This window comes from Aquila chrysaetos, chromosome 18 (genome assembly GCF_900496995.4).
Source record: "Aquila chrysaetos chrysaetos chromosome 18, bAquChr1.4, whole genome shotgun sequence".
Lineage (NCBI taxonomy): Eukaryota > Metazoa > Chordata > Aves > Accipitriformes > Accipitridae > Aquila > Aquila chrysaetos.
The window spans coordinates 15765515-15778034 of NC_044021.1; the positions used below are offsets into that span (position 1 = coordinate 15765515).

General features: G+C 37.7%; 1 protein-coding gene across 5 annotated transcripts in view; it reads left to right on the forward strand.

The window, feature by feature from the left end:
• Positions 1-12520, forward strand: part of CDYL (chromodomain Y like) — a 127926-nt gene that overhangs the window by 68754 nt on the left and 46652 nt on the right. For all 5 annotated transcript variants that reach the window (XM_030041639.2, XM_041118293.1, XM_030041638.2 and 2 more), the window contains one exon: positions 1212-1878. In XM_030041639.2, coding sequence (XP_029897499.1) covers positions 1212-1878 — 667 coding nt within the window. The remainder of the gene's footprint in view (positions 1-1211; positions 1879-12520) is intronic.

Sequence of the window (12520 nt, forward strand, 5' to 3'; positions counted from 1 at the left end):
CCATTCTTCCAAACTGTTCTGTAGATGTTCCATTTGGTTAATGCTACTCCAGTAAATGTTACTGGTCTTCAGAGGTTCTCCTAGGTGCGTACGATCTCAGCTTACATGCGTGGTCTTTGTTCATGAGGCGCTAGGAGTTAATTAATACGTGATAGTCCCATTCCGTACCCCTGCTTTTTTTTTTTTTTTTTTTTTTTTTAATAACCAAAAGGAAGATAGAAATGGGGAAGAAGGCTGTATTGGTCCCATAACTGAAATGAAGTGGGCTGGAGGATTTACCAGAAGGATCAGCCTGGGTAGGAAAAATGAAATAAAAAGGGGAAATCCTTAGACTAGCCTTGCACAAACATTTCTTCTTTTTCTGTAAAAGATTTCCCTTTTTGCAGGACTAGCATGACTGGCATGAGTTCTGGTACGAGGCATGAGCCTCTGTCCCTGCAGCTGCTGCTGTCTGCCCTGTCTGCTTTACCCCAGTGCCTGAATTCCTCTAGCCTGTGGGTTCTACGTGCAGTTGTAGCGTATGCGCACTTAATACTTGTGACATAAATATCATCTCTATTTGCAGATAAGCGAGGCATGGTAATTTGTTAAAGTATGTGTATCAAAGACTGGCCAAAACAAGTTCTCTGTTTTCACAAGAACAACAGCCTCTAAAAAAAAATCTTCTGTATTTGTCCCAATTTCTGAGCTGTACGATATTGTCCCAGGTAGCTAAAGGATAGCTCACTGTAAGTAAGAGATTCTTTCATATGCCTTATGCTAAGCAAGCAAAATAGTCAAACAATATCAAACTGATAAGTTTTGTAAGGTAAACACACTGTGTTTATACAGCATATTTAAACATGATCTCTATATTCAAAGAGGGAAATCCTATCCACATTGAAGTTGGTGTCAAAACTTTGCTGGGGCCAGTGTTGATTGTCAACTGTAATGTGTCATATTCAGGTTCTTGTGCATGCAAAATACTTACTGAAGAACAGTTTTGGTATTTTAGAACATCTTTTATGAGATGGAAGTAACAATCTGAAGTTTAAAGAGAAGAATTTCCAGTCAGCAGTGAAAGACTGTAAGCTAAAGAGCTGCAATACAGAATTAAACATCTACAAGAGTATTTTTAAATCTATCTACACTTAACAAATTTTTTGCATGCAAGTTGCTTGCATGAGTTATATATCTGCCCATGTCTAATGTTTAATTTTCCTTTTTAACAGGTAGAGAGAATTGTTGACAAGAGGAAAAACAAGAAGGGAAAAACAGAGTATTTGGTGCGATGGAAAGGATACGACAGTGAAGATGATACTTGGGAGCCAGAACAGCACCTTGTTAATTGTGAGGAATATATACATGAATTTAACAGACGCCACAATGAAAAGCAGAAAGAAAGCACATTAACCAGGACAAACAGGACCTCTCCAAATAACGCCAGAAAACAAATTTCTAGATCTACCAATAGTTCTTTTTCAAAGACATCTACTAAATCTTTAGTTATGGGTAAAGACCATGAGTCAAAAAATAATCAACTCTTTTCTGCCACCCAGAAGTTCCGGAAAAACAATTCACCATCCCTTTCTGGAAGGAAAAATATGGACCTTGCAAAATCAGGTATTAAAATCCTAGTGCCCAAAAGCCCAATTAAGAGCCGGACAACAGTTGATGGCTTCCAGAATGAAAGCCCGGATAAAATGGACCATATAGAGCAGGATCAAGAAGACTCTGTAGCACCAGAAGTAGCAGCAGAAAAACCAGTGGGAGCTTTATTAGGACCTGGTGCAGAGCGTGCTAGGATGGGGAGCCGACCAAGGATACACCCATTAGTGCCACAATTGCCAGTGCCAGTAACAGCCACAATTGCATCAGCATTAACAATAAATGGAAAAGGTATGTGTACGAGTCGGTCATTTTTTGTGTAGATTTTTCATTTGACTGGTATTTTTTACCGTTCAGATGCAAACAAGCTATCCACTCTGTTTCAGCCATGTTAAATCAAGTCTGGAGAACTTCACGACTTTATTTTACATAACTGTATGACTACAAAGCCATTTCGAATTTTGCCAGCTTTTGCTTTCCTCGCAGCAATTCATTGGTATTTGTGTTTTCAGAATCACCATAAGATACATCTGTGTTTGCCTTGACATTGTGTGGTACACATATTCAGTGTACCATTTCCAGAGATTACATCATTGCTTTAAGTTTATTTAAATAGGTCAAATTTGGTATGAATATTAGAAACATAAATTATGGGAATAGATGAATGATGTGAGCAGGGATTCTTCATAACAGTTTACGTATCTATTTTGTTATAAATATTGCCTGGAAAAAAAAAAAACTGTGAGAATGACATTGCTTAAAAAAAACAAAGTTGAAAAGTTTTGTTTCAGTGAAAATTTGAGCCAGTTGTGGAGGTATATATGCCTTCTGCCTGGATTGAATTCTGTCTTCATTATATTTTATCAATATTTTGTTGTTTATACCTCATTTGATATTGGGAGCTTATTTAGGTTTGATGCATGGCTTGCTAACATCTCAGTAGATGACAGTTTATTCAACTTGTACTGTAAAATTTGTGATACCCAAGAAACCCAAACTGCTTTTGTGGGAGGAAGCTGTTTGTTCCCCCCACCCAGCTGAGACCCTTGTTTAAGAATTCCTGGTCCTTGTTCTTGTGCCCCAAACCTTTGTTCTTCCCTGACAGACCCAGGCTGTTGTGTAGGCACAGGTGTTCTCAGAAGCATGCTTTTGAGGCTAAATTTTCAAGTGTAATGCTGCATCCTCAAATAAAATGCAGTGGGTAAAATCTGCAGGTATGCTATTTGATGACAGCTTGCTGGAAAAATTGCTTGAAAACCAAGGATTGGACCTGCCAAAAAACTCACTTAGAGACAAACTATAGAGGCAAAAAAATATGTTGGAAGACTTTGGGAGAGTTTGCGTTGGGTGCCCCACTGTTGCTTGCATTCAGATTTTCTGAAAAAACAGCTGCAGTGGGAGAGGTTGAAAAGCAGTGGACAAGGGAGGAGGATGCTCCTGGAGCTGTGGTGTCAGGTCATGGACCAACCCATTTTGCTGCAGATGAACTAGGTAACCATGGTAATGCACACACAGATGCCAGGAATATCTCTTCCTTTGCATGGGCTAAAGAAGGAATGTAAATCTCAGAGGATGTAAACAAAGCTGGAGGGGAAAATGCAAGAGATGCCAGTATGTGAGTTTTCTGAGTACGTGAGGTAGAGGAGTGTGTTTGCGTGTGTGATGGTTTTGTGATAATTAATATGTGTTTTGGAGTATGGTGTTGTTCCTAGTGAATTGATTGATAAGTGCTGCCTTCAACGTCATGTTTTTTTGCCTCATGGCATTCAGAAAAAAAAACTTGGACACAAAGGACCTTCTTGGATCTATCAGTAACCACAAATGATTAAATCATTCCCACCAACATTTCACTCTGGTATTAGTGGTACAGCAAGGGCCTAGTTACAGGGCATCGAGTGGAAGTAGAAAGACCTGCGCAGGAATGGTAGTGACACATAAAGCATTAGCTGAGGTGCATTTATCTGTTTCACTGAGATGTTACAATTTCCTCAGCTGCCACCACCTCCTTCAGCTCTTCTTAGGCATTTGTCTAGGCAACTAACGCTGAAAGCTATCAACTGACCCTAGGGATGATGGCAATATGAGATTTTTCTCACACTTATGTTTTCATGAGATCTTAAGGTATAGATCAAAAAAAGAAGAGCCAAGGAGATAGTTACAATACGTGGTTGCCCAAAAATACACAGTATGTTTCCACCTTCTGTCTGCTGCTGGAGGGATATTAGTACACGTTCGTTAACTGAGGATTTACCTCTCTGTCCTGATCCACCGCTGCCAATCCTCAAGCTGAGCTGTGCAGTCTGCTGGGAAATGCATGCTAAATATCCAAATTTATTATCGCTTTGCAGGCAGTTATGCTCATCTGCAACAGTTTTTGGGGTAACATCCCAATCATGCAGTAATTCTTTGATTATAAAACATGGAAACAAAGTTGCAAAAGAAAAATACTTCGCATTTATATCTGACATCAGTCTCTTTTCCTAGCTTTTTAGGATTTCTTGGACAGATATCTTTCTCACGGAAGCCCAGGCTCCAACTCAGCCATTCTGCATGCCAGAGTGGACCTTTATTTAGAGAGAAGTCAAGAGAGGCAGCCCTGTTTCCTAGAGCTAGCCTGGCCTTCGAGATTCCTCAGCTGACACATACTCTGTCTCTTCATTAAAGCTGCGCTCTTCTCCTTGCTGTTTTTTATTTTTAACTTCACAGTGCTATTCTTTAAAAATGAGGTGAATCGATGCTTCTCTCCCTCCCCTGCATGGGGCTGTTGCGGTTCAGGATCCCGTTTCACTCCTTACTCAGGACATTCCTTCTGTCTTCAATGGACACCTCATCATATTTTCAACACCACCTTGGGAATCGTACCTCATGAGAGGTATTCATTGCACAGAAACGCCATCAAATTCGTAACCTCATCTTCATATGCACCAGATCTGACATATTAATAATACAAATGATAGATCTGGCATTTGGAGCACTCTTTCCAAACTTCCCACCTCCTCCACATACACCTTCTGTTAATTTTAAGAGTTCCTACTTCCACATGGAGGGTGCTGTCAGGAAGACAAAAGCATGTTTTGAAAAATAACTTTTTACTTAAGCTGGTTTAGGATTTTTTAATCAAAACATTTTTGTTGGAAAACCCAGTTAGTCAAAACAGAAATCACTAACTGGAAAGCATAATTTTGAAAGATTCTAGAAAAATACATATTATACTTAAAAAAAATTTTAGACAACTTTTTTAATAAAAGCTGGTTTTGATTTTTTTAAGTAATATTGGAAAAATAATTTAAAATTTTAATATCAAAACAGAGTTCCTAATTTTGAGATTATTGCTATGACTGCTTTTGAATTGTGTGACCCATGTTGGTTTTTAGTCCTAGTTCAGGATGGTGAAACTCTTCAGCATTTACTCTGTTCTTTGTTTGTTTTCCCCAGCCTTTATATATTTTTTTTAAATTTCATTTATAATAAAAGTACACACCAGGAAAAAAAAACTTGTACACATAGGAAAATCCCATGACTGCAATTACTAGGAAATATTAGTATTATTGTAGCACCTAGTCCTGCTTTTGATGAGACAAACTGCCATGATGCAGTTCTTGTTCCAGAGTTCCTACAGTCTCAGAAAAGGCAACCAGCAAATATTTATACAAATGTGCAGGGGTACCAGGGGTATAAAATAACAGTAATGTTTGCTTTGGGATTTGGTGGTTTCAGCATACTAAAATCTAGCTGCTATCCAAAGTATATTTTTTAATATAGAAAACCATTTTATTGAATGTTCATATTTTAAAGTCTTGGCCTTGAAAACAGAGTTGATGGAGTAATATACTACATACAAGTCTAAGAAGGGTGATATATGGAAGAAGTGGGAATGGGGAATGGGTCACTGAATGAACGTTGCTGTGGTTCTGGTTTTTTGAAATATGTGGTGATCATCAGCTGTTACTAAAAGTTAATAGAAGCAATCCTGAAATGGATGAATGAAACAGAGAAACACCACCAAATAACTGAAATGTTGTGGAAAAGATGTTAAGCGCCTACAAGCAATGCATATTACTCAAAACTAGGCAAGACAAGAAGTGGCCTCATGTCTAACAATAGGTTCTGACACCTTTAAAGTTTTTGAAAGCTTCCTTCATCGCAATTGAATAAAAAAATAGCTTTGAAATTTTATTGCAAATGTTTTAGGCATAGTACACATAATATCTAGAGAAGTTCTATCTAATAGAGTACACAAGAAGTGAAACTGTAAAGGGAATCTAATCTGTCAGTCACACAAGGCTAGAGAGTTTTCTTGCAATTTTAGAAAGGACTAAAAGACTGAATTGATGTTCACCTTCTGTAAAACTTGACCATAAACCAGGTGAATACCACTGCTTGACAAATTCTAGTTGGGTTTTGTTTCCTGGGTCACCCTATAGTTGCTACAGTTTTTAGTCAGCTGACAGTGTCCAACATGTGGATGTAATAGAGAATAAATGCCACTAGAAGGGAGATTTGGGGCAGAAAGGCATGCAAAGCTCCAAGTATAAAATGAGCAAGAAAAGAACATCTAGCTGCATCCATTGCTATAATTAGCATAAGGCAGGCTGGTGGCTGGCATACGGGAAGAGAAGAAATATAAGAAATGCAGTGAATCACATCACTTGTTAGAAGACAAGCATCACCAGTGTGCACAGTGGCATTAGCATCTCCCTCCTTGCACACGTTAGCTCAGATTAATAACTTCCAGGAGCAGCAGGCTGTCTGACAATGCAAAGATGATTGCAGTATATCACCCTACAAGGAACAAGGGTGTCTGCTGATTTTTCAGTTGGATAATGATGCTGTTTTTATCTCAGAACAATGGTATTAGCACGAAAGGAAAAGCCAGGCATCAGGAAAAAAATGACTGAACTTAAGTTCTCTTTGTTACCTGTTCTCTCCCTTACTCAAAGCATCTCATGGGATTAAAAACCACAGATTTGGAAAACCAAAAATCCACTCTAACACCCAAGGAAAATAGTGTCTGTTGTTTGGTTAAGTGTCTGATAGCTCTAGTCTCAATAGGAACCAAACAAGTGTAGAAGTGTTCATGGAGGCAACTGGAACCAGGGAGAAATGTACATTCTCAATACAATACCAGTCCGAGCTGAAAGGATTTTAGCTGCTCCATGTTCCTTAAGGTGAGGGGAGCCCACCCAGTTCCCTCCCAAATTCTCCCAGTTACTTTCTTCCCTCTCCCTGTATGTGCCTGGGTGTTGGGCTTTACATGAGGAACAGTCCACTGTCACCAGCACAACTCATTAGGCCACCCTCAAGAGTCCCATGGGAAGCGTAGCAGTTGACAAAGGTGTGTTGGGTGTGAACCACATTAATTGTCCAGGTGGACCACAAGCTATGCATATAACCCTCTCAAAAAGCAAAATTAAGAGAGTTGCAGAAGTTCATTGCTGTGAGAATTAGAGTGGAGAGTACAAGGAAAGGAAAGTTGGGGTGATGTGTTACAGTTTTTCAGATTTCTTTTTAGCATCCTGGAAGGACAGAAGCAGCTTTGAGCCCTCCTTTTGTTTGTTTTTGCTTTGGTTACGTAGTAAAATGTGATTCCAAAAAAAGCCCTAAGACAGGAACTTCCTTTTTCAGTGTGTTTGTACATAGCATTTGGATGGTGGCTTGATCTCTGCTGAGTGATCTGGAAAGCAACCAAGTATTTTATTAGTGCAAACAAAAGCCTATGAAATGGGTTGAAGTCCTTTGTAAAGCCTGCCTAACTTCTGAAATTACTGGTTAAACTTCTTTGTCAAATGCAGCAGTGTGTAATTTTGTATCTTGTATTGTGTATGCATTTAGCAAATCACTAAGAGTAAAGAGTAAACCAGTTTTCATTTAATCAACCTTAAAGACACCTTTGGTTTGTTTTGGTTTTTTTCTTCAGAAGTTGCATTTCACTTAGATCTTACTCCTTAAGAGTTCACATTATTACTTCCTTGTGCACTGTATTGCAACATTTTAACCTATCATCAAATTTTCCATCTGTATTACTAAGTCATTTTCAAGTTCTTCAACTACTTTACCCTTAACTAAAATAATATTCTGAATTGTTGCCAATTTCTTGTTTATCTATATTTTCTGGCATAATATAAATGCAAAAGTGTTAGGTAATATGGGAGACTGGATGGTCTGTATTATGTGGAAAATTGATCTGTTATCCCATACCATTCTGGTTTTTTGTCTCCCCTCCACCCCATTGCTTGTGCTGTTTCTGGTACAGATAATTGTTACTTTACGTGGTGCTCCAGGATTGAGAACTGCTTGTGAAAATCTCTCATCTTCAGGGCCATATTGGTTTATGTCAATAGATTACCATAATAATAAATCAGGATTTAAGTGCAGGGTTTGCTTGAGTTTTAAGGCTGTTTTCCTGAGAACATAAGGCATAAGTGACTGGTTTCTTCCTTTTTCTGCCTTCTGCCATCCTCAACTAAGAACAGAGATGCCTCAGTTGGATGCTACATTGGTGTGGAGTTTTGATACAGCTAAGCTGGTGTAAAAGGTAGCTACTTTGAAAAGAGTGGTCCCATTCCTTCTCCCCACTTTGCAACCCCAGGTTATAATATGGCCTAACCGACTGCTCCTTTAGGGACAGACTTATTTTTATCAGCCTTCTGGAAGTGACAGTGAGGGAGAGGATGTGTCCCTGGGGAGGGAGACAGAGACATGCTTTTTCCTTGTTTTAATTCTGTCCCTGAAAAACCTTTAATGGAAATGCTGGATAAAATGTATTTTAAAAAAAAAGGGGAGGGGGGGAAGGAAGTTCTCAAGAAATACTCAGTTTGGACATAAAATCCTCAACCTAAGTTGATAGAAAAACTCCTGTTATTTTCACTGAAATTGGTATTACACCTGCAGGCCCACTGGTAAACACAAAGCTCTCAGCTGTGCAGTTCTTCTGTTGTTGCATCAGTTTACAGGGACTGAGAATCTGGAGTGTAAATCTCTCTTGACTACTCAGATGGGGTCAATAATGATCAGCCATTATGTTGTCCTACAGTACTTGTACCAACATGAGACAGAAGTAATTTCTGATGACAAGTTTGTCATACCTGCTGTGTCAAAACTCGGGAAAGATGAAGCACAATGAAGCAAAGGCTCTGTTTACAAGGCTCACTTTCAACCTACTTTGCATACGTCTACACAGAGAAAATGTAGGGAAGATCAGACTAAATGATAGAACAAAAGTGTTGAGATAGTTGTTTGTGTTTTTTTTTTTTCCTTCCACTATTGTCAAAATTGTAAAACTTTAGAACAGCTTTTGATAATACAGCAGAAATGTGAAGTGCAATCAGAAATACTCATGTGGTGCCTTTTGCAGTTGTGCCTGGCAGAGTAACCAGCAACCTTTTTTGTCTCTTGCTGTTTCAATTTTTTAAAAAGTTACATCTCCCGTCTCTGTTAAGGCTGTGAAGTGGATGGAATGCATGTTTGCTAAGGTAACTGTCATTATGAATCTGTGTTCTCTTGAAAAGAAGATTCATATTAATAGGTTCATACAAAAATCTGTAAAAAACAGACCAAAACAATCTTAACACAGTTCAGGGAAGAGCTGCCTAGATCACATTATCTACTTAAAATAAAAAGTCAACAAAACATCCTCATAGGGAGACTGTTACAAGTGGGATAAAATATCACAGAATTAGTAAACAAACAATTTCAGTTTTTTTCCATCAATGTTTGTGAAAGAGAGAAAATTGTTAGATTCAAGGAGACGCAAACTGAGGGGGGAGTTGGTTTTTTTTTTTAAAGCTAACTGCTTGGATAACAGCTGGAAACAGCTTTGCATTTTACAGGTGATTGCAAAAATATATTTTTTTATAATGAGAACTAATGAAATAGCCAGATCCTATACTGCCCTGGGATAGACGTACTTCCTATCCAGCCAGAGAAATTGCAGTACTCAAACCGGCATACTTGTGATCCAAAACTGCTGCTGTGAGTTATTGATAATAGTACAGCAAAGTATTATTCTTTTATTTAAAAGAAAATAAATACAGAAGCTGTACATTTGTGATACTGTATGAATTTTTTCAAATCAAACAAAAATATCTAAATTATCTGCTGTACATACCATTTATATTGTAAACATATTTAAGAACACACACTAAAATGCATTAGGCCACAAATTATCAGTTAATTCTGCTCTAGTAACTGTTTTCTTAATTTCGCAATCTTAGAATGCGTAAAAAATCTTTTGGTTTTTATTTAGTAAGTATTTTTAATTTAAAATGCTTTAAAGTTTATTATATTTTAGATGCCTTTAAGAAACAAAGGCAAATCATAAACACTAGTGCTTTGAACTAGAATATTCTGTATTTGAATGCATCTGAAAACTGGGAAGTTCTAAGATTTAATCATAGAATCAGAATAGTTTGGGTTGGCAGGGACCTTAAACATTATGTAGTCCCAACCCCCCTGCTGTGGGCAGGGAAACGTTTTATTAGACCGGGTCGCTCAAAGCCCCATCCAACCTGGCCTTGAACACTGCCAGGGTTGGGGCATCCACAACCTCTCTGGGCAACCTGTTCCAGTGTCTCACCGCCCTCACAGTAAAGAATTTCTTCCTTACATCTAATCTAAATCTATCCTCTTTCAGCTTAAAGCCATTACCCCTTGTCCTGTCACTATATGCCCTTGTAAAAAGTGCCCCTCCAGCTTTCCTGTAGGCCCCCGTTAGGTACTGGAAGGCTGCCATAAGGTCTCCCTGGAGCCTTCTCTTCTCCAGGTGAACAACCCCAACTCTTTCAGCCTGTCTTCATAGGAGGGGTGGAAGAAGAGGTGGAAAGAGAGCATCTTACTATTGTATTACGAGTTCTTTGAACATCTCAGTGAAACATGGATAAAGAAGTACAGATTGTCATTTATTTTCTTTGAAAATATTCCTTGAAAGAGGCAACTAAAGAAAGTAAGTAGTTGTGCTTCAAAAGGCTGCTAAGAAACTGGGTGGGAAGATGGAAAACAGAGTAGGCTTAATGGTTCATTGTAGTTGTGTCAGAAGGTTAATAGGGGGATGTTGTAAGATTCTGTAACAGGATCTGTGCTTATTTATATTTATTAGTAATCTTTTTAAAAAATTGCAGCAGGCAGCAAAGGTACAAAACTTAGAAGAAGTTATTTATTCCTTAAGATATAAAAAAATAGAAACTACAGAGGGACATATCTAAAGTGGGAGACTAAGCAAAGTGATGAACAGCAGGAAGATAACTTGAACTGACCATTTTCCTTGCTGGCTCCTAAACAGAGTTTTTAACCTGGGATGAAGATAGGAATACGTAAACACTGTTAAGAGCAACTCCAAGAAGACTTGGCCTAATATCAGAGTAAAGAAACTCTCAAGATTTCTTTGTTTGTCACATACATTTGTCTTTACTCTTAAATCAAGCTTGGTGTATAATGAATCTGTAGATAATATGTGTTGGCTGGCATAGTGTCTTCCATGCGTTAGCACTGTTGTCCCTCAGATTTCAACTTGGATTGCTATCTCGTTTTTAAGATTGGCTAGAATGAGAGGGAGTGGAGAAACTGGCTGACTGCATTCTCAGGGTAGTTCCATGTGAGAGGTGTCCAAGTGGACTTCCAATGTATACACAGTTGGAGAACCTAGGCCAAGCCATTGATGAAAGTTGGTACAATAGGAACAAAGAGGTTATAAAATAATAATAATTTAAAAAATCATGTATCTGAAGGGAATACTGAAAAGATTTTAGAGAAGAAACAAACTATAGACACAATGAAATAACTACTGATGTAGTTGGAAATTTCTATTCTGGAATTGCATGAGTAAGACAAGGGGACATCTAAAGAAACCTTTCTTTAGATCCATATATGACATCCTTTAAAAAATGCTTAGAGAAGTGTATAAGACATTTTGGGGGAAAAAAAACCAAACCCCACAAAACTTAGATGCTTTATATAAAGAATACTGATTTTCATTCATCCTTTTTTGTTTTGGGATAGTCAGTTCAAAAACCCCTCCAGTGTAAACAGATTTGTTATGTTGTATTTTCCTCTCATCCCTTGGTTTTCTGGACAGATTTCAAATTCAGTGGCCACTTTTGAGAAATACAGGAATGAGTTGAAACCAACTGTAAATGCAAAGCTAATTCTTATTTTACCAGGCATAACATTTTATTGATTTCAAAATTTCAAATTTCAAAATCATTTTTGGCATACGGAAAGAATAACCTGCTAGGGCTTCTCTTAAAGTTGATGATTGTGTGGAGATATATTACGGCAGTGCAGGGCAACACCCTTTCACCGAGGAATTCAAAGAGGGTTTTTTCTTATATTAGCAAAAGCAGGAAAATTTAATATGGTAATAATGGGTATTTCAAACAATTTACTGTGTGTTTTGTGATTTTCTGTTTTAATTTCTGAATACAAAGGATGACAGATTATTCTGCATTCTTTAGTTTAGAGAATCATCTATTTTTACTTTCTGTGCATGTGCAGGCAATTAGCTTGAAAACCTGTTTTAAATATTTAAAAGTTTATAGAAACCGCAAGTTACATCTTTGATTACTATTATTGAAAGCTAGCGAGGCATTTTGTTTTCTTGTTTCTTTGCTTTGCACGTTGACAGTGCTTTTGTTTCTATTAGCTTTATTGAGTCCTGTACAGTCAGTTAGGTTGGGGGGTGTTTTTAGAAATTACCTTTCTGAGCGCAAACAATGGAGTAGCAAAAAAACCTTTTTAAATATGTGAGAGGGAGAAAAAAGAAATTTAGACCTACTGCTTATCTCATGTCCTTGTAGGAAGTGGAAAGTTTTCCATTTAAAAAAGGTAAAAATAAATAAAAAATCCTACCATTAATTAAAAAAATGCGTATTTTGTAATAACTGTACAGTGAGAGAATGAGTTTTCTCAAATGATCATGTAGTATAGGATAGTGATGATA